The 27,314-nt window shown below is 42.6% G+C and overlaps 1 protein-coding gene across 1 annotated transcript in view; it reads left to right on the forward strand.

Annotated features, from left to right (window-relative positions):
- Nucleotides 1-27,314, forward strand: part of SLC30A3 (solute carrier family 30 member 3) — a 56,602-nt gene that overhangs the window by 18,550 nt on the left and 10,738 nt on the right. Inside the window, exons 4-7 of the mRNA XM_063440766.1 lie at nt 1,476-1,629; nt 1,717-1,927; nt 3,596-3,701; nt 6,767-6,901. Coding sequence (XP_063296836.1) covers nt 1,476-1,629; nt 1,717-1,927; nt 3,596-3,701; nt 6,767-6,901 — 606 coding nt within the window. The remainder of the gene's footprint in view (nt 1-1,475; nt 1,630-1,716; nt 1,928-3,595; nt 3,702-6,766; nt 6,902-27,314) is intronic.

The raw sequence follows: 27,314 nt of genomic DNA on the forward strand, positions 1-27,314 counted from the left end.
GTCTACGTATGCACGACCTGAGCGCCATTGAGACACACATTGACTGTGCGCATGAATGGCTCTGTTTGACCATTCTGACTGGATTTGAACTATGTGAAATAGACCGGCCGCACAGCCTAAATCCCTGGAACCATTTTGGGCATGAAAGCCATGCTTGCAGTCGGTCAAATATGACTTCCAGGAATTTCCTGAACCCCTGCTCTGATCTGGGTGATTTTTAGATATGTTGTACATCCAGATCAGGGCTACCCAGGGATGTATAAATTATGGGGACATGTGGTGTTTTGGGCTGTTTTCTGTGTTTTGTGAAAAAAAAAAATCTGCTTGGGGATAATTTAGTTAATTACAGTATCTTACTCGATTATCTCTCAAGCAGAGGGGAGGGTTTGTGTACATTATCTAGGACTGTCTAACTATACAAGACTGTCCTGAATGGCTTCGTGACTTTGTGTCCTGTGCTCCACAAGGTCCACCTGGGTGGTAACCTTGTGGTTAAAACTGTATAAAAGACAATAAACCCTCAGATCTGCAGAGCGCTGGAGGTGAGACTTTGGGATTAAACTGTACACACGGTACTTAGTGACCTGCGCTACACCCACTAGTCCGTCACATATGTTTGTGGCGTATTAAACAGAAAGATGGAATGACCTTGTGATTGTCAACTAACGTACTAATTTGATGATCATCTCAGGGAAATGGAAAGTCAGTGGTTGTAACTATTTGTTCCTTCCCATGTGATCAATGCTGAGTACACAGGCGCTAAGGATATGTACTCCAGCGTATACAAGTCCAAGCCACGAATGTAGACCTTACATATTTACTTATTAACCCGGAGGACGTCCGTTCATAACACAGATGAAAGATAGAGGGTTCATTTTATTGATTTTATATAAGTTTGCCATTTATTTACATACTTCCACGAGCACTTTATACCAGCACCTTTAGTCCAATGTCACCAAATTCAGGAGTCAGAGATTGTTCTCAGAAGCACAGGTGAGAACTTCATTTTGGGAAGCTGTTCTACTGAAAATTCCAAAAAACTGAATTGGTATAATAATTGTCATTGTAATTGGCAGCTTAGCCAATATCCATGTGGTCGGTGATTCCCTCCCAAACTCTCCCTTTAATCTTTATTTTATTATTTCTTACGGTTTATTCTGGTTGGCCCTCTTTATGCCTATCGTAACCTGTGGCATCACAGTCCGCTTTCATTCATTGTTAAATTTTTTGACCCAATTAAATGTTTTCCTCCGTTAACAGAATTTCCTAGGCCAAATATCGTTTATGCAAATGATTCGGGAAAACCTATTCAGATGAACAAAAATGTTGCGAAAAATTAGCCTTTGTACTGCAGAATAAAAAGATGGAATTTATGAGCGTATATATATTGTGAGTTTTGGGACAGGTATGAGACAAGCTAGACTGAAATGACCTACATTACTCCTGCTCCATTCTGTGTCTTTGTATAATTTCAGAGATCCTCGGAGCTTTGGCATCAGTCCTTTCAATATGGATTGTAACAGGAGTTCTAGTCTACCTGGCTGCTGCTCGGATTATCAACAATGACTACGACATCGATGGACATGTCATGCTGATCACATCGGGCTGTGCTGTCGGTGTCAATGTCATGTGAGTAGTAAGATACTTTGCAGTATATTTTACATGGACAGATTCGACCTGACCTGATAATGTCATGGCTTTTGCTCAATGTTTCAGAATGGCCTACATTCTCCACCAATCCACTACTTTCCATGGACACAGCCACGGGTCAGGTTATGAGAAGATTGGAGACAGTCCCACCAGTGGGCTCCTCATGCACCTTGGGCCGCATGGCAATACAAGTGTGAGGGCGGCTTTCATCCATGTGATAGGAGACTTGCTGCAGAGCATTGGAGTCATGGTGGCAGCCATTATGATATACTTCAAGGTGCGAGTGTGTCTATACCAACACAGAGTGTGTGAAAATACGCCCACACACTTCCAGGGGTGCCACTTACTCCCTCTATGTTGCCACGGGCAGAGGCACTCAACCCAGTTTTCTGTTATACCGCTATGTTATTGTATGTATTTTGTGTGTGTGTAAAATTATAATTAAGTAAATCTGATATAGGGTGTAAACAAATATATACACAATGCTGAAAAAGGTCACACACTACTAGACAGGCCTGGTCATACAAGTCAGGCACACTTGACAGGCACTACTAAACACTGACAGGCCTGGTCACACTAGTTAGACACTACTAGACAGGCCTGGTCACACCAGTCAGACACTACTAGACAGGCCTGGTCACACTAGACAGACACCACTAGACAGGCTTGGTCACACTAGACAGACACTACTAAACAGGCCTGGTCACACTAGTCAGACACTACTAGACAGGCCTGGTCACACCAGTCAGACACTACTAGACAGGCCTGGTCACACCAGTCAGACACTACTAGACAGGCCTGGTCACACCAGTCAGACACTACTAGACAGGCCTGGTCACACTAGTCAGACACCACTAGACAGGCCTGGTCACACTAGACAGACACCACTAGACAGGCCTGGTCACACTAGTCAGACACCACTAGACAGGCCTGGTCACACTAGACAGACACTACTAGACAGGCCTGGTCACACTAGACAGACACTACTAGACAGGCCTGGTCACACTAGACAGACACTACTAGACAGGCCTGGTCACACTAGACAGACACTACTAGACAGGCCTGGTCACACTAGACAGACACTACTAGACAGGCCTGGTCACACTAGACAGACACTACTAGACAGGCCTGGTCACACTAGACAGACACTACTAGACAGACCTGGTCACACTAGTCAGACACTACTAGACAGGCCTGGTCACACTAGTCATACACTACTAGACAGGCCTGGTCACACTAGTCATACACTACTAGACATGCCTGGTCACACTAGTCAGACACTACTAGACAGGCCTGGTCACTGCAAGGAAACATAGAATGTGACGGCAGATAAGAACCATTCAGCCCATCTAGTCTGCCCAGTTTTCTAAATACTTTCATTAGTCCTTGGCCTTATCTTATAGTTAGGACAGCCTTATGCCTATCCCACGCATGCTTAAACTCTTTTACTGTTTAAGCACTCAGCGCACGCTCACCAGCGGGGAAACTTCACTTACATACACAGAAATATAATCCCTGCGCTCTAACTTCCACTACTCGTGGATGCCAGCAATGGCCATAGTATTAATCAGTCAAAATAAATAGAACTAAAACCCCCCAACAGGTCGCTGCCCACTGTCCTAAATCCCTATGGACATTCCATTTAATAACATGGGTTTCTAGTACCACTCCAATGGCCATTACCGTTACCTACCCAGGCAGAACCTCTCAGCTGAGTCCTACACTAACAATTCACCCCTAAACACTCATTAACCTTTAATAAGGAACACATTGGGTGGGCGGCAAGTTTCATGTGACAATTCCTAGCCCTCGTTACATGTGTGACATAACATTATACAGGCACAGTGTGTGTTTATGTCTATCATTAATATGGTGGGTATCTCTCCATGGAAGGTTAGATCACTGTGACATTATGTCAGATAGCAATGTTTCTTCTGTATTTCAGCCTCAGTATAAAATTGCAGATCCAGTCTGTACATTCCTGTTCTCCATCTTTGTTTTGGGAACCACAACAACGATCCTGAAAGATGTTTTCTGGGTGCTAATGGAAGGTAGGTCTCCCCAATCTATAGCACGGGCAGTGCTATGAGAATGAGTTTATATGTGCCACGTTTTCTTTCACGTGTCTGTCTCTGTCTGTCCTTCTTTGATGTACAAAACAATAGGAAAGACCAGCACTACACTAGAAATTTGGGTTTAAATCTCCAAGTTCTCCTTCAAATTAGAAAAAGAAAAAAACAAGGAGCCGCAATACCAAAATAAATGTAATTTATTTCACCAGTGTGGAACCGGCAACATTTCGCCCTACTTCTGGGTGTTTGTCAAGGCTTGACAAAGCAGCCATCCAGTTGGCGAGAGATCAGGAGAGGACAGCTATGTTTGTGTGTAATAGAACTCCTCAACCCTCTCCCCAACACACGTGTAACAATCCAGGATTTAGTCATTACCCGGTGTTCAAGGTGTTTAAAAAAAAAAAAAAAAAAAAAGTCGTCCGTCAACCAACGGGCATCTGAGACTTGGGAGAGATAACAGGGTGGCAGGCTGACGAGGCCACTGGCTTACAAAAACGAGAGACTATGTTAAAGTCTGACTTTAATTGCATTTTAATTTTCATTTTTGGTCCCGCTACTTACCTTGAATCGGACTGGCAACACGCATACCCGCTGGCCCATGTGTAAATATATTATTGTTTCTGGTCTATTTCCTCTTCTGTCTGAGCCCTACACGCCCCCTCTCTCTCTTGCCAATAACACAAAGGGGTAATATAATTGCCAAATAGTTGCTGTGATGTAGGGGTGCCCCAGAATCCGGTGCTCCCACAGCATTATATTGTAACTTATAACTCAAACCAAATTTTATTCGGGTTTATATGCTGATAACATACTGCAATGTGCGGCTAATTGACACCATCTATGAGTCTGTGCCTAGATTGATCCTGCCTGAAAAACATAGATGGTCAGAACTCACTGTGTATACTCTAACCCTTAAAAAATCGCCAGCAGCACAGGCTAGGATTTGTCACCTTACCGGGTGGAATATGCAGGAAAGGGATACACCGTACTTTGATTGCATTAGCAACCTCACTTTTATAAGCGTATAACATCCCTGACAAGCAAGCTTTGGTATACACTTTATGAGTTACTAAGGCAAGCAGAACAGATCAGAATAGACACACACCTCACTGTTACCCAACATCCAGCGGTTCAAAAGCAACACTTAATAACCCTGCTGATACCCATAGCTAAGTAACATAGGACGGATAGGCCTGACACCGTCTACACACTCAACTGCGTGTGTCTAACTCTTAAACACCTATCACAATTCCTAAGCAAGCAAATACCACACTGCTAGAAAATAATTCTCACAAGCTGCGTGCCTGCCTTTCCTAAAAACACCAGCTTAACACTAAATATATGACAGATAGACCGAACATGATGTATATAAAAAGTTTGCAACTGTATTATCACTATCATTTATATTGTTTCCTGTACAACGCAACCTAGCAGACAAGCAAGCAACTGTTTACATGTACGCGACTTAATACATATCTAATATTTCCCACGTTAACCAACCTGTTAAGACGAAGTGTTTTCTCATAAAAAATGTGCTGTTCTTTGAAATGCCATACATCTAATCATACAAAGTTGTTATAACTCAGCTTGAGAATGCTGTTATGGTTAAACGAGCTTGTACTGTAATTCTGAGCACAACAAAATGAAGAATTTAAAAGAAAAACACAAAAAGTAAAAACACCTCAGACTTTAAGGTGTTTTTTTCCCCCTTTTTCTAAACACCTTAGACTCACCAAGGTAATCCCTAAATCCTAGACTGTTACGTGTGCGTAGAATATCATAGAAATTATATTGGAAGCCATTGGAGCGGATGAGTTTACCAAGGGAGGCAGTATAGATGGAGAACAGTAGAGGACCAAGGACTGAACCTTGGGGGACAACAACAGAGAGGAGTTGGGGAGAAGAGGAATATACAGAAAAAATAAATACTGATAAAGTGCTGGGAGAGGTAGGAGGAGCACCAGGAGAGAGCAGTATCCCATAGACTGAGATTTTGGAGGATGAAAAGAAGCTGTTGATGATCAACAGTGTCAAAGGGAGCAGAAAGTTCAAAGAGAATTAGGAGAGAGTAGCGACCACTGGATTTAGCAGCAATTAAATCATTGGATACTCCAGGGCAATTGTGACAAAGTGACAAGCATGGAATCCAGACTGAAGTGTGACAAGCAGAAAGTTGGATTCACGGAAGTCTGTCTATCTAGCGTACACAACTCTCTCTCGAGGATCTTGGAGGCAAGCGGCAGTAGCAAGATAGGGCGGTAGTTTGATGGGAAATTAGGGCCAAGGTTGGGCTTTTTTAGAAAACGGGTGATGGTTGTGTGCTTGCAGTGTAAAGGAAATATACCAGAGAAGATGGAGAGATTTAATATTTTAGTGTGGAGCAGAGCAAGAGAAGCAGACAGAGCATGAGATGTGAGGGAATAGGACTGAGAGACAAGTGGTGGATTTTTAGGACTGAAGCAGAGCAGAAACCACTGCTGGTGTAGCAGGTGCAAGTGAGCAAATAAAAGAGGAGATGGGGGTTGAGGGATGTATTGGCAGGGGTAGGGGTAGGAAAGAGATTGTCAGGAGCGCGGAGTTATGAGGGTGTTGAAATAGTTTATTTTGCGCAGGAAACTGTAGGACAGCAGCAAAAATTTATAGTGGAGGAAGTCAGATGCAGAATGAGACTTTCCCCAGCAGCGTTCAGCAGTTCTGGAGCATTTTTGGAGTAACAGGTCAGCTTAGTGTGCCAGGGATGTAACCGGGGTCGCTAACAACATTCAATATAGGAGATTCCATGATACCTAGTTAAGAGGAGGGTGGAGTTGTAAAGAGACGTTGCAGAGCAAGGGTAGATGAGGTTTGAGATGGGTAAGGAGAGTTTGGAGGTTGGTGGAAAATTGCTGTAGGTCAAGACAGTTATTGATGTACCAAGGGTGGTTTCATGGGGTATGTCAATGTCAAAGGTCAGCAGAGACTAGATGTGGTACAGAGATTGGTGAAAATAAGAGTATGAGTTGCTGAGTCATCGCCCTCAGTAACCCTGTCTGTTGTTTTGGTAGGAGCCCCGCACAGTATCTCACATGGCGCAGTGAAAGAGGTCCTGTTGACAGTTGAGGGGGTACGCTCTGTTCACAGCCTGAAGCTCTGGGCGCTCACACTCAGCCAGAACGTGGTGTCTGCTCATGTGGCTATAGGTGAGTGGTGATTCTCTCCTATCAAACCTTCAATGCAGGAACGCAGAGAGTGCATTGTATACTTGCCTCCAATAAAGGTTACATTTTAAGTTTTAAATCTAGGTTTAAATGTCTTTAATCATTTACATTTTATTAAAAGGAAAGCTTAGAAAATTGAGCAACATTTTATCTACCATCCCCAAAAATCTTTGTTGTGCATTACGTGACTATTTTTGCCCATATGGTTAATTTACAATGAGTACATGAAACATGGAAACATTCTTTTACGATAAATGCTTTATGTTTTAAAAAAAGTCTTTAAAGGAGCATTATAGTGCCAGAAGTTTACAGCACTGTAACTTCACAAAATAGGGTCCAGGTCATACATTGGGCATATTGTTTAAAGGGACACTATAGTCACCTGAACAACTTTAGCTTAATGAAGCAGTTTTGGTGTATAGAACATGCCCCATGCAGCCTCACTGCTCAATCCTCTGCCATTTAGGAGTTAAATCCCTTTGTTTATGAACCCTAGTCACACCTCCCTGCATGTGACTTGCACAGCCTTCCATAAACACTTCCTGTAAAGAGAGCCCTATTTAGGCTTTCTTTATTGCAAGTTCTGTTTAATTAAGATTTTCTTATCCCCTGCTATGTTAATAGCTTGCTAGACCCTGCAAGAGCCTCTTGTATGTGATTAAAGTTCAATTTAGAGATTGAGATACAATTATTTAAGGTAAATTACATCTGTTTGAAAGTGAAACCAGTTTTTTCTCATGCAGGCTCTGTCAATCATAGCCAGGGGAGGTGTGGCTAGGGCTACAGAAACAGATACAAAGTGATTTAACTCCTAAATGACAGAGAATTGAGCAGTGACATTGCAGGGGAATGATCTATACACTAAAACTGCTTTATTTAGCTAAAGTAATTTAGGTGACTGTAGTGTTCCTTTAACTCAGAAGAGGTAACTGAGCATACTTAGGGGGAATTTATGACAGTGGCACTTATTAAACGTATGAAATACCCAGTGAAAATGCAACATGTATGTAAAGAAATGTATTTATTTTTCCACCACTAAATTTGAAATAAGTTGGCGAACAAATGGTGGCAAGTTTAGGTATAATATATGCCTAATAACATACCCTGGAGTGTCTGTTTTCTCAAAAGGCCTTTGTGGGGTTATTTGAACAGTCACACTGCTCTAATGCCACAAAATCAAACATAGGACCATCATTGAGAATTCTAACTATAGAAACTGAAATCGCATGGTCTCTTATATGGCATTGCAGCTTCCCAGAAAAGGTGCCAAAGGCATACAATGGGGGCATCGTTATACTCAGCAGATGTAGCTGAACACAATATGGGGTTTTGTGCAGGAATAACACACACCAGCTTTACGAAATACACATTACAAAAACCTTGTTACATGTGTATATGCCAAAACAGAGAAAAAACAAATTTTACTCCAATATTTAGCAGAGATTAGCGGTGAAATGGCTACGCAAAAAGTGCCAAACTAACCTTAGGTAAATAGTCTGTGATGTCAATATAGCAGAATGAACCTTTGGATGTTCCACTTTATTCCTTCTATGGGCTGTCCGTATCTTCCCCCGTTATTTCATATGTTTTTACTTATATTGCGTGTGTGGGACAGACCCCCGTCCCTGGATTATCCAGCTATTTAGCCTGTTTGCATGGTTGTTTGCTAAATTGCATTCACCTCCTATATTAATAGTATTTTGTTCGACAACCAAACAAATCACCGAACGCCAGATCACCCATATGTGAAGTGTGCCGGTTGTTGACCCCAGTAACCTCGGTTAACACCTCCACAAACCACAATAACACTAACATTCTAAGCGGTCGGCTGGGTGGCCGCTGTTTGTATGTGGTGCATGGAACTAAAATCCGACACTCGGTAGTGCGAACACTGCTGGGACTTCCACCTCCGGTTCTGTTCATCGGAATCCATACGAACAGAGTCGCGTTTGGGGGGAGCATACTCCCGAACAAGATACATGAGATGAGCTTATGCACAAACAGCTCATTTGTTAGTTTTAGTATGTTTTGTACTCCGGAAAGAGACCAACCACACAAGCTGATTTCATGGAGGCATTTGGGCAGGCGCCTTGTGTGCGGTCAGTCTCAACTACACCCAGGTGGCGTTTCGGCTGCATTCGTGGGATCTGAGCGCTTTTCAGATATGTTGGGTGCTCAGATCCAGGCTATCTGGGGATATAGGATTTGAGGGGGTACCTTACTGTTAACTGTATGCTTTGGGGAGTTATTACTGTATATGTCCTGGACCTGAGAGTTAATATAATCATATTGTGTATAATGTCTCGTTTGCCCCTGGAATATGCGTCAGGAAACACAGTTATACCCCCAGAGCTGGGTGTCGTCCAGTTGCTGGGGAGGAGGTGGGAGATTCCTGGATTATTTTACTGTGTTTGGCTGTTCCATTGGAGTGTTATACTTGTTCCAGAGTATATTTTGGAGTAACCACCGGAGGAGAGTCCCTGCTAGGACTAGGGCTCCGCTTCAGTCTACTTTATATAAATATATACTTTTGTGCAGCAATTTTGTTTTCTGTGATGGGTATTAAACTTCCAAGACAAACATATCAACTTCTAAAATTGTTTTATATTGAAATCTTATTTTAGACCTTGTATTTTGTGACCTGTAACTTTCAAAATAAACTGAAATTGATTTTGAATTACTTTTCCCAAACTGGACATATTATACACACGTTATTGGCAAAACCTGGAAACAAAAATATTTTTTTGTTCCCCCACCCATTATTTAGCATTTTTTGTAATAAATGAGAATTTATATATGTATATGTCACATCAAATTAAAGCCCTTTTTGTTGTCTAAAAAAAAGGTATATAATATATGTGTTGGTACAATAAATGAGGGATGCAATTGCATTTGAACACAATCCGCAAAAAATGTGAAAACTGCTTGTGTCCTTAAGGGTATGTCCAGCTTCTGAAGCTGTGCCCTTAAGGGGTTAATAACAGAGAATTTGATACCGGAGAAACTGACGGAAGCCAAGCACAGAGAGATGGACACAGGTTTCTTCAGGAAGGAAGAGATTCTTTATTGGATCACCGATCGGGACTCAGAGGGACTAGCGTCACCAAAATACAGCAAAGTCTGAGCCCCGGACAATAGTGCAGGCTCCTTATATAGGCACATAACTCCTCCCATATTAAGCTCCACCCGCACATTCTCTTGACCAATCAACACAAATAAGAATTAACTTCCTGTTTGACCGCATGGCTTGTCCAGCACAATGGAGGAGGGGGAATACTACATCCTGTATTCTTGCACATGCTCCGTACACTACTGATCGTATCTTGCCTCGTGCAACCAACTGATCGATACGTCAGCATATACACGTACACATGCCACGTGGTAATCTCGGCCTACTAAATTTATTTTTACCGAGATTCCACCACATTCCCCCCTTTGATGCCTCTTGATATTTTACAATTACTTGAGGCATCACTTAACCTTGGTTTGCTTACACCGCAAGTTACCTTGAACCAGACCAGACTTATCTTATGATGTGAATCTTCAACACTCATCTTCCTGCATTGGTTCTCCCTGATCTAAAGCCTTATACTTATAAATCGCCATTATCTGTGCAGCAGCCTTCCTCTCTGCTATATTTCCTATCAGGCTCTGCACAGACCTAACTACTAAGGGTATAAGACACGGCAGGACTAGACACAACATTAAAATTAGTAGGACTCCACCTACCACTGCCTTAAGCCCTCCAAACCACTCATACCAGCTACCAAACCAACTACTTGGATTATACCCTTTCCATACCTGAGTAGGCACATGCGCTAGTTTAACCATATGGCTAGTAAGCTCAGCTATTGCTTGCCCTTCGTCATCTATTTGAAGACAGCAATTGCTCAGGTTAAACTTCCCACATACACCTCCCTCTACTGCCAAAAGGTAATCCAAGGCTAATCTATTCTGGTAGACTGCTGTCCTCATCCTGGTGTTATGCTTCGCTAGAAGATTGAGCGCCTGTGATGTTTCGTTAGTGATAATCTCAACCACCGCCTGTAATCTTATAATACGGTTGAGCATATAAATAGGGGTTCTGTAACCAAAAGTACCATCCTCAGCCCACGTGGCTGGCCCATAATAATCTATGATACGCTGGGGAGGCCATTCATTATCTTCCCAGGTGCCTATCTCTATGGGTCCCCTTTTCTTCCTATGATTCACATCATACACTTTAACACCTAAAGTCTCACCTGTTTCAATCGGTAACAAGAAGAAGGATGGTTTGAGCATACCCAACACACATGCCCCTTCCCAGTCCTGTGGCAACTCCGAATAGGCTTTCTTACCACAGATCCAGTACAAATTTGCTGGGGCTCTCCAGGTAGATGTGATGGATAGATCAAACCACACATCCTTTAAATTGGCGTATCTAGCAAACGGGTTAGATGGTTCTGAGACATTTGAAGCCGACCACCAAGTTGTATTCTTTGTATCATCATCATAAGCTTTTTGCCCTAGACAAGTTAATTCTCCTACAGAAGTGTTATACATTATTCCTTTCCTTGCTATGCAAACATAACCTATGATGGAGGTCTTTAATCTCCACTCAGATTTACCTCTAACACTCATATGATAATCGGCTTGTGTAGATATTAGTTGGTCAACTGCCTCAGAACCGGACATTACCTCCTTTGCTTCCCAAGGCCATTGGTCTCCCATGTTAGTACCTCCACACACATAGCAGTTGGTAACATTAAGACTACCGGCAATACTTTCGGCTAAATCGATGAACAGGTTTTTAGCATTATGGGGGATCTTATTATCTATACTCATCTCTTCATAAAAGGAATGGTATACTTGATGAGTTTGGGAGGATACCGTATCAGTCTCTATCCCTATAAACAATACTGTCCCAGGATCTAAACCCGTCCCGTATATCTGAAACCCAAATAAATTGCCATATTTGTCTAAGAACTTATCGGGGTTATTTATAAGTATATGGATGGGATTACATTCCATGGACTTACAATATGGGCTAGTCGGCAACTTAGTCACTATCATGTCTTTGTCTACTGTCTGTCCCCAAGTCGCCCACCCCACACAAGACCAATATGGGCAAAAGTTATAGTCTTTATTTGGGCATCTAGGACTTACATATTTATTTTTACTACTGGGACAAATATATTTATCATTAGACCCATACGTCCTCTCCCATCTAAGATCCCCACATACATTCCACGGCTTTCTACCACTCGATATCGCTTTACACGCATCAAACAGCAGAACACCCGAAGAATGTACGGATTCTAACACCGTCTTATTAATTAGGGTCCCCTGAGGATCTCCATTCCTGAGAGTCAACCAAATTGTACGAGGTTGATACTCCGGACTGAAGCACCTAGGTTCTCCTACTCCTAAATGGCACACACTATAGTCTATATTTAAGTATCTACATCTCGATACATCTCCTTTACACTCGTATTGTGAATGCCAGATTAGGGTTTGGGAAATATGGTTACCTGTTCTCGTAGTCTTAATGCATACCTCACAGCTAGGAGTGTCGGTACCTCTACCTTCCTGAATATAAAAACACATATAAATAAACACTATCAAAAGCACATCTTTCGCCGTCATCCTCAGTCTTCGTCCGTGCGAAGGAGCCTCAGCTTCCAGGATGTGAGGGCTGCAGGGAATGGAGTTCTGCTCGTCTTCACAGGTGTCCCTTCGAGACTTTCCTGGCTTATAAATTATACGTCGGTGGGCGGACAGGCTTTATTATGGCCTTCTCACTCACTCCCTGTAACAATAAAATTTGTAATCCACACGATTCCTCGTTACTCCGACTGAGTAGTGCGTTTTAACCGGATCTTGCAGGGATTCTCTGGATCTGCTGTAACTTGCCAAGAATCGACTGCTGCTGGTTTAACCCTGGAGTGATGTATCCACGGAGTCACTTCGGCTACTTTTATCGCTGTAGGGGTAGACAAAAGAACAACATAAGGACCTCTCCACTTGGGCCCTAACGGTACATTATTCCACTCTTTAATCCACACTTGATCTCCTGGATGATAACTATGAACAGGGGGATAAATATTCACAGGTAATCTATCTTGTACCCATTTCTGTACCTCCTCCATAGTCTTACCCAACTCTACAACCTGCTGCCGGGTAATTCCTTCTCCCAACTGACTCAAGTCCCCCCTTAAGTTACCAAGTACGGGAGGTGGTCGCCCATACATGATTTCAAAAGGAGAGAGGCCCATCCTTCTGGTAGGGGTACTGCGGATTCGCAATAAAGCTATGGGTAAGAGAACGTTCCACTTAAGTTGGGTTTCCTGACACATTTTAGCCAACTGGTTCTTTATAGTTCTTATTCATTCTCTCTACCTTACCAGAACTCTGGGGTCTATATGCAGTATGAAGCCTCCACTTTATACCAAGCATATGAGTCAGTTGTTGTAGGCACTGATGAACAAAAGCTGGACCATTGTCCGATCCTATAGAACAGGGTAGTCCATATCGGGGTATTATTTCTCGTAGCAGGAATCTCACAACTTCTCCTGCTTTCTCTGTACGGGTAGGACATGCTTCTACCCAGCCTGAATAGGTGCACACAATTACCAGCAGGTAACGATGTCCACCCGATTTAGGCATCACTGTAAAGTCTATTTGTAGATCGGACATGGGGAGTCCCCCCATAAACTGGACTCCTGGTGGCTTTACTGGTCCTTGTCTTGCATTATTTTTAGCACACGTTACACATCTTCGTACAATGGCCTGAGTCAAGTTGGACAATCTTGGTATGTAGAAATGTTTTCTGAGAGATTCTTCAGTACTGTCTCTCCCAGAATGTGTCCCGTTATGATAATTTTGGACAATTTCTACCGCTAGTGATGCTGGTATGACTATTCTTCCATCTTCTAGCTGATACCACTTGTTCTCCAAATACTTTCCCGGTTCAGTCTTTAACCACTCCTCTTCTTGAGCTGTATAAACTGGAGTCCATTGGGACAGTGGAGTTGGTATAAGAGCAGCTATATGCCCCACATACTCCTGTCTTCCTGATTCAGCAGCACGCTTAGCTGCACTATCTGCCATCCGATTTCCCTTGGTTACATCACCATCTCCTCTCAGATGCGCTCGACAATGAATAATACCGACTTCTTTCGGCTCCCACACTGCTTCCAATAGTTGTAGGATTTCAGCTGCGTATTTGATTTCTTTGCCTTCTGAATTCAGTAGTCCTCTTTCTTTATACAAAGCTCCGTGGGCATGAGTGGTTAAAAACGCATATTTAGAGTCCGTGTAGATGTTCACTCTTAAACCTTCAGCCAATTGTAACGCTCGTGTCAGTGCTATCAATTCTGCCTTTTGTGCTGATGTTCCTTTCGCCAGTGGCCGAGCTTCTATCACCTTGTCTATTGTTGTCACTGCATATCCTGCATAGCGGATCCCTTCTTTCACATAACTACTGCCGTCGGTATAATATTGAACATCGGGGTTCTGGATGGGAAAATCACGAAGATCTGGTCTACTTGAGAATACTTCATCCATTACTTCCAAACAATCATGTTGACTTTCAGTAGGTTGTGGCAAAAGGGTAGCTGGATTTAAGGTGTTTACAGTCTCTAAATGCACTCTTGGGTTTTCACACAACATTGCTTGATACTTGGTCATACGGCTGTTACTAAACCAATGATTTCCTTTGTAATCCAACAACGTCTGTACTGCATGTGGAACTCGTACATAAAGTTCTTGACCCAGAGTGAGTTTATCGGCTTCAGCTACTAGCAGGGCGGCTGCAGCTACGGCTCTTAGACAAGGTGGAAGTCCGCTGGCCACTGCATCCAATTGCTTAGACATGTAGGCAACAGGTCTTTGCCATGATCCCAAGTACTGTGTCAATACTCCCACAGCCATTCTTCTTTGATAGAATGGTCGTGTGTGATCAGGTAGACCTAATGCTGGGGCACTCATCAAAGCCTTCTTCACATCTTCAAATGCCGTTTGCTGTTCTTGGGTCCATAGGAAGGGGTCGTGCTCTGTACCTTTGATAGCTGCGTACAGAGGTTTTGCCAGTATCGCATAGCTGGGAATCCATATCCTACAGAAGCCTGCTGCCCCCAAGAATTCTCGCACTTGTCTTCTATTCTTGGGTATTGGTATTTGGCAGACAGCTTCTTTTCTCTCTGGCCCCATAATTCTTTGACCTTCAGAGATATGGAATCCCAGATACTTGACGGTTGGCAAACACAACTGAGCCTTCTTTCTTGACACCTTGTATCCTGCCTTCCAGAGAATGTGTAGTAGATCGTGCGTTGCTTGCTGACAGATTTCTTTTGTAACTGCTGCTATCAACAAGTCATCTACATATTGTAACAATACACACTCTCCTGGGATGGACTCAAAATCCAGTAGATCTTGACTTAGGGCTGAACCAAATAGGGTAGGTGAATTTTTAAACCCTTGGGGCAGTCTTGTCCAAGTCATTTGGCGTTTTGAGCCCGTTACATAGAAACATAGAAACATAGAATGTGACGGCAGATAAGAACCATTCGGCCCATCTAGTCTGCCCAGTTTTCTAAATACTTTCATTAGTCCCTGGCCTTATCTTATAGTTAGGAAAGCCTTATGCCTATCCCACGCATGCTTAAACTCCTTTACTGTGTTAACCTCTACCACTTCAGCTGGAAGGCTATTCCATGCATCCACTACCCTCTCAGTAAAGTAATACTTCCTGATATTATTTTTAAACCTTTGTCCCTCTAATTTAAGACTATGTCCTCTTGTTGTGGTAGTTTTTCTTCTTTTAAATATAGTCTCCTCCTTTACTGTGTTGATTCCCTTTATGTATTTAAATGTTTCTATCATATCCCCCCTGTCTTGTCTTTCCTCCATGCTATACATGTTAAGATCCTTTAACCTTTCCTGGTAAGTTTTATCCTGCAATCCATGAACCAGTTTAGTAGCCCTTCTTTGAACTCTCTCTAAGGTATCAATATCCTTCTGAAGATAGGGTCTCCAGTACTGTGTACAGTACTCCAAGTGAGGTCTCACCAGTGTTCTGTACAATGGCATGAGCACTTCCCTCTTTCTACTGCTAATACCTCTCCCTATACAACCAAGCATTCTGCTAGCATTTCCTGCTGCTCTATTACATTGTCTGCCTACCTTTAAGTCATCAGAAATAATCACCCCTAAATCCCTTTCCTCAGATGTTGAGGTTAGGACTCTATCAAATATTCTGTACTCTGCCCTTGGGTTTTTACGTCCAAGATGCATTATCTTGCACTTATCCACATTAAATGTCAGTTGCCACAACTCTGACCATTTTTCTAGTCTACCTAAATCATTTTCCATTTGGCTTATCCCTCCTGGAACATCAACCCTGTTACATATCTTCGTATCATCCGCAAAAAGACACACCTTACCATCAAGACCTTCTGCAATATCACTAATAAAAATATTAAAGAGAATGGGTCCAAGTACAGATCCCTGAGGTACCCCACTGGTGACAAGCCCAAGCTTCGAATATACTCCATTGACTACAACCCTCTGTTGCCTGTCACTCAGCCACTGCCTTACCCATTCAACAATATTGGAATCCAAACTCAAAGATTGTAGTTTGTTGATAAGCCTTCTATGTGCAACAGTGTCAAAAGCCTTACTGAAATCGAGGTAAGCAATGTCTACTGCACCACCCTGATCTATAATTTTAGTTACCCAATCAAAAAAAACAGCGTTCTCCCATTGGAAAGCGAAAATACATTGACTTTCTGCGGCAATTCGGAGGCAAAAGAAGGCATCTTTGAGGTCTAAGACTGTAAAGTAAGTAGCCCCGCCCGGAATTAAAGCAAGCAGGTTATATGGATTGGGTACAACTGGATGTATACTAACAACCGCATCATTGACTGCTCTCAAGTCCTGCACAGGTCGATACTCATCTGTACCGGGCTTTTGAACAGGCAGCAATGGGGTGTTCCAGGGGGAAGTACAGAATTTTAGGATACCATACCGTATGAACTTATCCAGATAAGATTGGATGTTCTTCTTAGCCTTCTGTGGGATATGGTATTGTCTTAGGCTCACTGGATAAACCCCATGTTTCAGTTCAATTTTTATAGGTGGAATATTGCGGGCCAGTCCTGGTGGGTTGTTCTCTGCCCAAACTCCTGGTATGTTAAATAATGTCTCATCACTCCTAGGGTTTTGGCTAGTCAACACTGTATAAAGTCGCCACTCTTCTTCCTTTGGTACGGATAATGTCATAATACCTGAAGGTCCATTAAACTTTAAGGATGTTGTTCCATTTGGTAGGAACGTAATCTGCGCTTGTAATTTGGATAGCATATCACGTCCCAGCAATTGGACTGGACATTCAGGCATATAAAGGAATTGATGTTTTACTACGTGGCCTCCCAATGTACAGAGTCGACTTTTAAGAACCGGTTTTTCAGCACTTCTTCCAGTTGCTCCTATCACAGTAATAGTCCTTCCAGATGGAGGAGCAACTAGATTAGTCACCACTGAATGTTCAGCACCAGTGTCGATCATGAACGCACTCCTTTTTCCCCCTATTGATAGATCGACCATAGGCTCCGCTCGACCAAGGGGGATGGAGCCCGGTCGGTATCAATAGTCCTCCATGACCGTGTCAGCCAATCCTACAAAGTCCCTACCTTCTCTATCGCGGGACCTTTGCGCTGCTGGAATATACCTGTCTTCCCTAACACTTCCTCTGTTTCCATTACTCCCTCTATAACCATTACTCCCTCCGGGGCCTCCTCTACCTCTCGCTCTGCCTCTAAAGTTTCCGTAGCCTGCCCTGGGTAGGTCTCTCTCGTACTGCTCTCTTTGCGGACATTCGTTCCTCCAATGCCCTTCTTCCTTGCAATACGCGCACTGATCCCTACTCAAAGGCTCCCTACTCCATCTATTATTGCCTCTATCTGGGCCCCGTTTATCTACGCCTGCGATCGCTACCGCTAGCATATCAGCCTTTTTACGCATCTTGCGCTCCTCCTCTTTCTTGCTTTCTGTTTCCCTATTCATATAAACCTTATTAGCTACCTCCATTAGTTGGGTGATTGACATACCTGCAAACCCTTCTAACTTTTGTAGCTTGCGCTTAATATCTCCGTATGCTTGGCTGACAAAGGCGGAGTTCACCATTCGGGAATTGTCTGCGTCTTCCGGATTAAAGGGGGTATACAAGCGGTATGCCTCCAATAATCGGTCATAAAAGACACTGGGCGCTTCATCGCTTTTCTGAATCACCTCAACTGTCTTCGACATATTAATGGCTTTCTTTCCTCCGGCTTTCATGCCAGCAATTATAGCGTCTCTATAGGCTCTGAGTTGAACCATATCAGCACCATTTACGTTCCAATCGGGATCGGTGTTGGGATAATGTGTTGCGGCCCATGCTGCTGGATTGGCTTGGTTTAAAGTACGGGCTTTATCTTCTAATGCTTTAATGGCTGCTTGATTAATTCTTGTCCTTTCCTCATTGTTAAACAAAGTCATTAATAACTGCTGGCAATCAGCCCATGTCGGATTATGTGTCTGTACTATTGAGGTGAATAGATCAGTCATAGCTTGTGGTTTCTCAGTATACGAGGAATTGTGGGTCTTCCAGTTTAAAAGATCGGTTGTAGTAAATGGGACATATACGAAGACAGGGTCAGCATGTGCCATTTGGCCTGCGGCATCGATATAGGCTGACCCGGGATTCAGACGAAGAGGCATCTGATAGTGTCTTAATTGTTGGGCACCGGTCAACTGTCGGGTCTGTATGGGGCTACGTGGAGGGGCGTCAGTCATAGGTTCCAGTCGGGGAGAAATAGGGTATGGGGATGTGGGAGTTTGGTTTTGGGAAAAGGTGGTAAATAAAACACTTCGAGCCGAGCTAGATGAAGCTTGACCGGAAGTCTGAAGTGGCGCCAAATCAGGATATTCGTTTTTAATGGGGGTTGGTCTATCTGGTTCCGGAAGGGGAGATTTAGTACGAGGGGGGGTGGATCCTGTACTGGAGGAGGAAGCGGAAGTGGATGGGGGTAATGAGGGGAGGGTTGCAGGACTTCCTGTATTTGCGTCACTTCCTCTTAACGGAAAGTAAGGGGGCGGCAAAGGGATCTCGGACTCAGGGGGCGTGTCCAAAATGGGCCTAACACCAGTCCTAGTGGACGAACAAGTCCTAGCTACCATGAGGCGACATTGCTCCTCGTGGCATGTCCGGAGCCATTTTGGCGAGTCATTTACGGCCTGTCTCCAACAATCAATATAAGGAAACTGGCCGTAAAGTTCAGGCCTACCTGATACAGCCACGTGTAAGCGCTGTACCAGAGTTGGATCCAAACTGCCACGTGGCGGCCATGCCGCAACCAAAGTAGGCCACTCCCTAGTACACAAAGTGACCAAACGTACAGGAGACATCTTAACCCCGAAATCACAAATTTTGAATCCCTTTTTAAAATTCTTCACCATACATCCTAAGGGATCCGGAATCGTTGACTGCGACGCACCCATACTTAACAATGGAACGTCGTCGACAACGAATACTATACACGCGTACTATTCAACAGTCACACCCGTTTCCTCTGGCAACAGCACCACGTGGTACGGTTACCAAGTGAAACGTACACAATAACAATAAACACTCAGGGAATTCCCGTACACACACAGCTGCTACACCAGTCACTATATAATCAATATTATGCCCTTTGGCGTAACTATACAGTCACCCACGCTATAATTCTCTATATACGAATTACCCGTCTATAACACACCCCAGTAACATCGTCTTTTACAAATAGCGGTTACAGTACGGTTAGCATAGGTCAAAGCACAAGTTAAGGTCACAATACAATTATTAGTGGTTATGGTGTTAAACATGCAATAGACGACAATGATTAGTACTTATATACAATGTCAGTAAATATACAGGGTTATGGTACCGTGCACTATAATACAGCAACACACTATTAACACTCTCGCTAGACGGCTGAGCTCGCGCTATCTAACAAGATATACACTTTACTAAACAATCGTTAACACATTTACAATTCCCAACTAAACTATTGGCCAGTACCTTGATGGACTACCTAAAACTATATACACCCGTTTTGGTTAGCCACACTGCCCAATCACCACATATATAGCGAGCTAGAGAACCGAATTTACACAGGCGCCTCTTAGTCGCACTATCAAAAGTCTAGTGGGTTCCAAATTTACACGCCTTCCCACTTAGCCCAGATAGGATGAGAACTAGCGAACCGAATTTACACAGGCGCCGCTTAGTCTCCCGGTCCCTCCGACCTAGCGAACGTAATATACACCCTAGAACGCTAGTCTAGACAAGACACCGGTGTCCGGCTAGGGCTATTTACACCAGGACCCCGCCTGACTAACCAAATCAAACGGTCTGACTAAAGAGCGTTCGATCGAGCGGTGCGCCTTCGCTCCTTCCCTCCGACAGAGGGGGCAGATACACAGATTCAAAACCCCTTTGGGCCTACCGCACAATCGGTATACCCCTAGTGGGTCCTGCCGTCTAAAACAGCAGTTGTCTTACCTCCTCGTTCCTGAACCTGAGTTCACACTCATCGACGGGGACACCCCAGCACTTCTCACGTAGAGGCCGATGATCTCCTGGACAACAGACCAGTGGCGCCGAGACGAAGGGAGGTCCACGCAGAAGTTCAGGGGTGCAGCCGTAGAGAACGTGGGCAAAGATAGACCGTCTCACGCCTCTGCCTCTCAGCTACCGTTGAACGATGAGCTTCCCGGCCAACGCACCAAATGATACCGGAGAAACTGACGGAAGCCAAGCACAGAGAGATGGACACAGGTTTCTTCAGGAAGGAAGAGATTCTTTATTCGGTTCACCGATCGGGACTAGCGTCACCAAAATACAGCAAAGTCTGAGCCCCGGACAATAGTGCAGGCTCCTTATATAGGCACATAACTCCTCCCATATTAAGCTCCACCCGCACATTCTCTTGACCAATCAACACAAATAAGAATTAACTTCCTGCTTGACCGCATGGCCTGTCCAGCACAATGGAGGAGGGGAATACTATATCCTGTATTCTTGCACATGCTCCGTACACTACTGATCGTATCTTGCCTCGTGCAACCAACTGATCGATACGTCAGCATATGCACGTACACATGCCACGTGGTAATCTCGGCCTACTAAATTTATTTTTACCGAGATTCCACCACAAATTCAGCAATTGGTTTGGCTTCTTAATGACAGAATTGAGCAGTTAGATCTATATACTAAAACTGCTTCATTAAGCTAAAGTTGTTTTGGTGACTATTTTTATACATACAGCAAACGGAAATCAACTACAGCTTATACATGGAGTTTTATTACTGAGCCAACACTAAACTACACAACAATCAAATCCAATAACTATAGTGCAGTGCAGTTGATTTATTGCTAATTGTTTACAAAGTTCTGCGTTCTAAGTCACATTCCAAGCTGGAGATGTGTGTTGAATATCCATGTGCTTAGAGAAGTGCTCTCCAACTCAGTCCTTAACCCCTTAAGGACAGAGCTTCAGAAGCTTGTCTTTCACTTAATGACAACGGCATTTTTTGCATTTTTTGCTGTTTGCGTTCAACTGCAATTTGCATTTTACTAATTTATTGCACCGACACATATTATATACCGTTTTTTAAAGGACAGAAAGGGCTTTAATTTGATGTAACACATGTATATATATAAATGCTTATTTATTATAAAAAAAATACAGAAATATGCAAAAAAATGAATTTTTGTGTGTTTTTTTTTACAGTTTTTGCAATCATAATGTGTACATAATTAGTGCAGGTTAAGGAAAGTAATTAAAAATAAATTCATTTAGTTGTTCTGAATTACAGAATATATAATGTGTCTGGGATTTTCAGTTTTTTTTGGTAGTTACAGGTCACAAAGCACAAGGAGTAAAATACACTTTTTATGTGGAGCGATTTTAGAATTTGGTATGTTTGTCTTGTAAGCCTAATAGCCATAAAAGAAAACAAAATTGCCACACAAAAGTATATATTTATATAAAGTAGACACCACAGGCTATTTACCTAAGGTTGTTTTGACACTTTCTACGTAGCCATTTTACCGCCAACCTCTGCTAAATATTGGAGTAAAATTGTGTTTTTTGGGGGTTTTCGCACACAAACTTATAACAAAGAACTTCTCATGTGTATTTTGTAAATTTGGTGTGTGCTATTCCTGTACAAAGTTTTATTATGTGTTCAGTTACTTCTGCTGAGTACAACGGTACCCCCATTGTATGTCTTTGGCACTATTTCGTGAAGCTACAGTGCCATATAGGAGACCTGTCCTTTTCAGTATTCACAGTAGAATTTTGAGAGACGGATTTAATGAGCCTATGCTTCCATTTGGGGTATTATAGTAGTTTGACTGTTCAAAAAAAACCCACAAAGGCCTACCATTTGTAAAAGTAGACACTCCAGGGTATCTCGTAAGGTGCATATTGTGCCTTAACATGCCCCCATTTTTTTACCATTACATGCCAAAGTATGTGGTAAAAAATAATTTTGTGCATATTTTACATACGGATTGCATTTTTGCTGGGCATTTTGTATATTTCATGTGTGCCACTAAGTTCAAACCCCCCAAATTATGCTCAGCTAAGTCTTCTGAGTAAAAGGACACCCCCATTGTATGTCTATGGCACTATTTCGTGAAGCTACAGTGCCATACAGGAGACCTGTCCTTTTCAGTATTCACAGTAGAATTTTGAGAGACGGATTTAATGAGCCTATGCTTCCATTTGGGGTATTATAGTAGTTTGACTGTTCAAAAAAACCCCACAAAGGCCTACCATTTGTAAAAGTAGACACTCCAGGGTATCTCGTAAGGTGCATATTGTGCCTTAACATGCCCCCATTTTTTTTACCATTACATGCCAAAGTATGTGGTAAAAAATAATTTTGTGCATATTTTACATACGGATTGCATTTTTGCTGGGCATTTTGTATATTTCATGTGTGCCACTAAGTTCAAACCCCCCAAATTATGCTCAGCTAAGTCTTCTGAGTAAAAGGACACCCCCATTGTATGTCTATGGCACTATTTCGTGAAGCTACAGTGCCATATAGGAGACCAAGCCATATCAGTTTTGACCGAACTTTGAATTTTGACGCCGGGCCTAAGTGCAATTTCCAAGCATCTTCGCAGGTTTTAAATTCAAACTACCCCACAAAGGCCTACCATTTCTTAAAGTAGACACCCCAGGGTATTTCAAAAGGCATATTTTGAACCTTAGCGTGGGATCATTTTTCCGCTAGCTTGTACCAGGTGTAGTGGTAATAAGCGTTTTTTCTGCCTTTTTGACACACAAAGTGAGTTTGCACAGTATATTTTGCAAACCTTATGTGTACTACCACTGTATAATACTTCATATGTTGCTCAGCTATGTCTGCTGAGTACAAAAATACCCCCGTATGTACCTTTGCCAGGTATATGTGGACATCGGAGGGGCACATTTGGGACAGAGCCATTCCATTTTTTTTCAAATTTTGAATTTTTACGCTGTGCCCATGTCCCATTTTAGAGTATTTTACCAGGCTATATAATCCAAATACCCCATAAAGCCATACCATTTCTTAAAGAAGACATCCCAGGGTATTTCAAAAGGCATATTTTGAACCTTAGCGTGGGATCATTTTTCCGCTAGCTTGTACCAGGTGTAGTGGTAATGAGCGTTATTAAATGTATTTTTTTACTTTTTAAAACTATTTTTTAAACTTTTGTTTTGATTATTCATTTTTTTAAAGTTTCCTAAACTTTCGTAAAACTTTTTTTTACAGATTTAACATTTTTCTAAGCTTTTTTTTTACGTTAACCCCTAACTAGCAGTAAGCAGCACTAACAGTAAATTCCCCATTTTCCCATAACTCCCACCCACCCCAGCTAGCAAAATATTTAATTATACAATATTTAAATTAGTTAATTAAATAAATTTAACCCCTGAGGGTTAAAAAATAAATAAAAGTTAATCGTCAGGGGTTAAAAAAAAAAAATTAGAACAGTATAATACTGTGATCTGTATTTTGATCACTGTAGGCAGTGATCGACTGGCAGGGAAGGGGTTAATTTTTATTTGGACTGGGTAAAGGGTTTATTTTTTTACATTTTTTACTTAAATGTTATTAAAACTTTTTTTTTAACTTAATTTTTTAACTTTTTAAAGCGTATTTTTAAACTTTTTTTAACGTTAACCCCTAGTTAGCGTAATACTAAATCCCCCAATTCCCCACTAACTTCCACCCTCCCCAGCTAGCTAAATTTATAATTTTAAAATATTTAAATTAATTAATTAAATAAATTGAACCCCTGAGGGTTAAAAAAAAAAAAGAATTAACCCTCAGGGGTTAAAAAAAAAATCAGATCTTAGTAAAATGTAATCCCTGCCAATTGATCACTGTAGTCAGTGATCAATTGGCAGGGAAGGGGTTAATTTTTTATTAAAATGGGTAAAGGGGGGGGGATTTTAATTTGACTATATTTTCTTTCCACCAGGGGGCAGGATCACTGAAGATCCGGCTCCCTGCACTTCACACAGAACCAGGAAGTGCAGGGAGGCGGAGGTGAGTATAGAGAGCACATGTGCCCGCTCTGGCATGCTGTCAGAGCGGGCACATGTACTCTGACAGCCCGATCCGGTGCTCCCGGTCTGCCTCTAATGCAGAGGCAGACCGGAGCACCATTAACCCCGCGATCGCGGCGATCTGGGGTTAATTTTAACGGGTGACGGACGAGGTCCGTCACTCGTCATTAACGCATTCCCCTGAGTGACGGACCTCGTCCGTCACTCGTCGTTAAGGGGTTAAGGTATGCTAGTGTGCCCAGTGGATGGATCGGTAATTTATTGGTAAAAGGTATTAGGTGGTCACATTTAGTACAACACAAAGTCATTTAATAATATGTTACCACTCTTTAGCCATTACCATTAAGGTATTCCGGAGGAGCGGTCAGGGACATGAAGAAGAAGGGTTTTACGATATTAAACAAAGGTCACGGGGGGAAGATTATTCCAAGTGTTGTTAAAAGTGGTGTAAAGATTAGAAGCAGCTAAGGCACCAATGGAATGTGTCTGCTGGTTCCACGATGGACTACCCCACTTTTAGAACTCTTAACACTTAAATTGTTAGAATGATCAATATAATAGTAGATTATGCTAGCTTTAGTGTACCTATAATCTTAATTTTATTAATGACAGGAGGCGAGTATTTGTTTAAGTCTCTCTTTACTAGAACTCCACAGCAGCACATTGACACAGAAAAAAAACAACCAATCAGAAAAAGTTTGGTACTATAAAACTCCCCTCCTCACTCATAATGTCCTCTTTCAAGCTGCGACAAAACAGAACAAAAGGCAGAAATAACAATGCAGAGCGAAACCAAGTCCTAGGATATAATCAATGCTACAACGTCATCCATCCGAGAAGAAATGTCAGACATGGTACCACGGACGGACTTTATACTGAAACGAGAGAAACAGAATCGAAAGGGCTGGTTAGACAATGAAATGTACTCTGAACAAACAGGCACCCAGTGTAACAACCAGAATTACCGTAATATACAGAAATCCCAACCATTATGTAAGAGGCAGAAACATGAACCAGTGACAGGAAGCCGAAACAGCAAGCAGGGCTGCATTCATACCTGATTACCCAAACTACTGGCAAGAAACCAAACAAGGGAGGGATGAAAAATGGGATGGAAATACTCGCCTCCGGTCATTAATAAAATTAAGATTATAGGTACACTAAAGCTAGCATTATCTACAATTTTATAACATGACAGGAGGCTTCATATTTGCCGTTTTAATGCGCATTCAACAACCAGAATGATGCCTTTGTCACTGGCAAATAATCCGGGAGATAAATAAATAAATAAATCTCAAATTGACTTTACAACAGCGAGTTATGGCTGTAGCTTGGTCGAAGAAGCTGCCAGTCGTTGATGATCCTCAAAGTGTGGACAAAATTCAACCCGTAGATAGATTTCCTGCACTTGGGAAACTGTGATACGGTTCCGTCAAAACAGTCAATGTATAGTAATGTCGACACACGTAGTCCATACACAACCAGACGCAATAGTTTGAAGTGCACTGGCGGGCCTGGGCTCGCAAAATAAACTGCCATCTGTACTCTATTCTTGATGTAGAAGGTGGCTTCTCCGATCATCCTGTAGTTCTCCAACCTCAAGATTCGTGTTTGAGTCCACGATAAAGCTTGGGGCAGGACCGAATGGAGCTCATCCATTTCCCCCCGTGATGTACACGGTGAGTGGTCTTCATCCAAGAAAAGATCTATCAAGCGGGCAATTGTGCGGAGGGGCACGCGGTCGCACTCCAGATGTCTCCAGTACTCGAAGCGGATTGAGGAAACCGTGACTGTGGTAGACAAAGAACTCCTAAGGGCACCTCAATCAAAAACCCAAGAACCTCACTCGAGAAGTGAGGAGAGGTTCGACTTCCTAGGTAGACTGTGAAGCCTCGAGGTACGAACAAGGGGAGCGTAAATAGAGGTTGAGTTTTGCGTCCAAAGGCGCGGTCACAGAAGAGTGATAAGCAGTCCGGATTCATTAAGTAATGGAGACCTTTATACACGAAGATGAGCTGTCACTGATCTTAGCCGCTCGGTGGAACACAAACGGTCGAATTTTAGCTGAAGGGTATACAGATGGACCAGATGTGCCCGATCGCCCCACAGGGGTGTTGCGAACGTTGGTGTGACGAAAGCAACTTTGGAAAGGACTAATGGCCAGCCTCTTGCCCTGTGACTATGGCCCCTGTAATAAACCTGGCTGAAAAACTTTAAACAGGCTCTGTTCATGTGAGTTATGTACTTTTGTACTCCAGACAGAGAGACCGACCGTTAGCCCTGATTCTATGGAACTGTTTTGGGCATGGGGCCATGCTTGCGGTTGGTCAAAATTATGACTTCCAGGAAATTCCTGATCTGGGTGATTTTTGGATATGTTGTTCACCCAGATCAGGGTTTTCAGGGGGATATGTGGAGTTTTCCAGACTATATATATGTTTTTTCTGCTAAGAGTTAATTGAGTTAATCCATTGTCTTTGTTAATTGTATCACAGGCCGAGGGGAGGGATTGTGTACATTGTATGGGAGTGTCCAAATGTAAACCTGTTTTTATTGGCTTGTATGTTTTGTATTCGGTGCCCAACTAGGGCACCTGGGCGTCACCTTTGCTGTAAAACTTGCATAAAAGACCAGTGTGTGTCATTAAAACTTTCTGTTCCTGTATGACCCTCAACATGTAGTCTTGTCTCATGATTGGAGGGGAACTGCTATAATCTCTCCTTTAGTTTTTCATCTCTAATTAATTACCTCAATAGCCCCAT

The sequence above is a fragment of the Pelobates fuscus genome, chromosome 2 (assembly GCF_036172605.1).
Source record: "Pelobates fuscus isolate aPelFus1 chromosome 2, aPelFus1.pri, whole genome shotgun sequence".
In the NCBI taxonomy this organism is placed as follows: domain Eukaryota; kingdom Metazoa; phylum Chordata; class Amphibia; order Anura; family Pelobatidae; genus Pelobates; species Pelobates fuscus.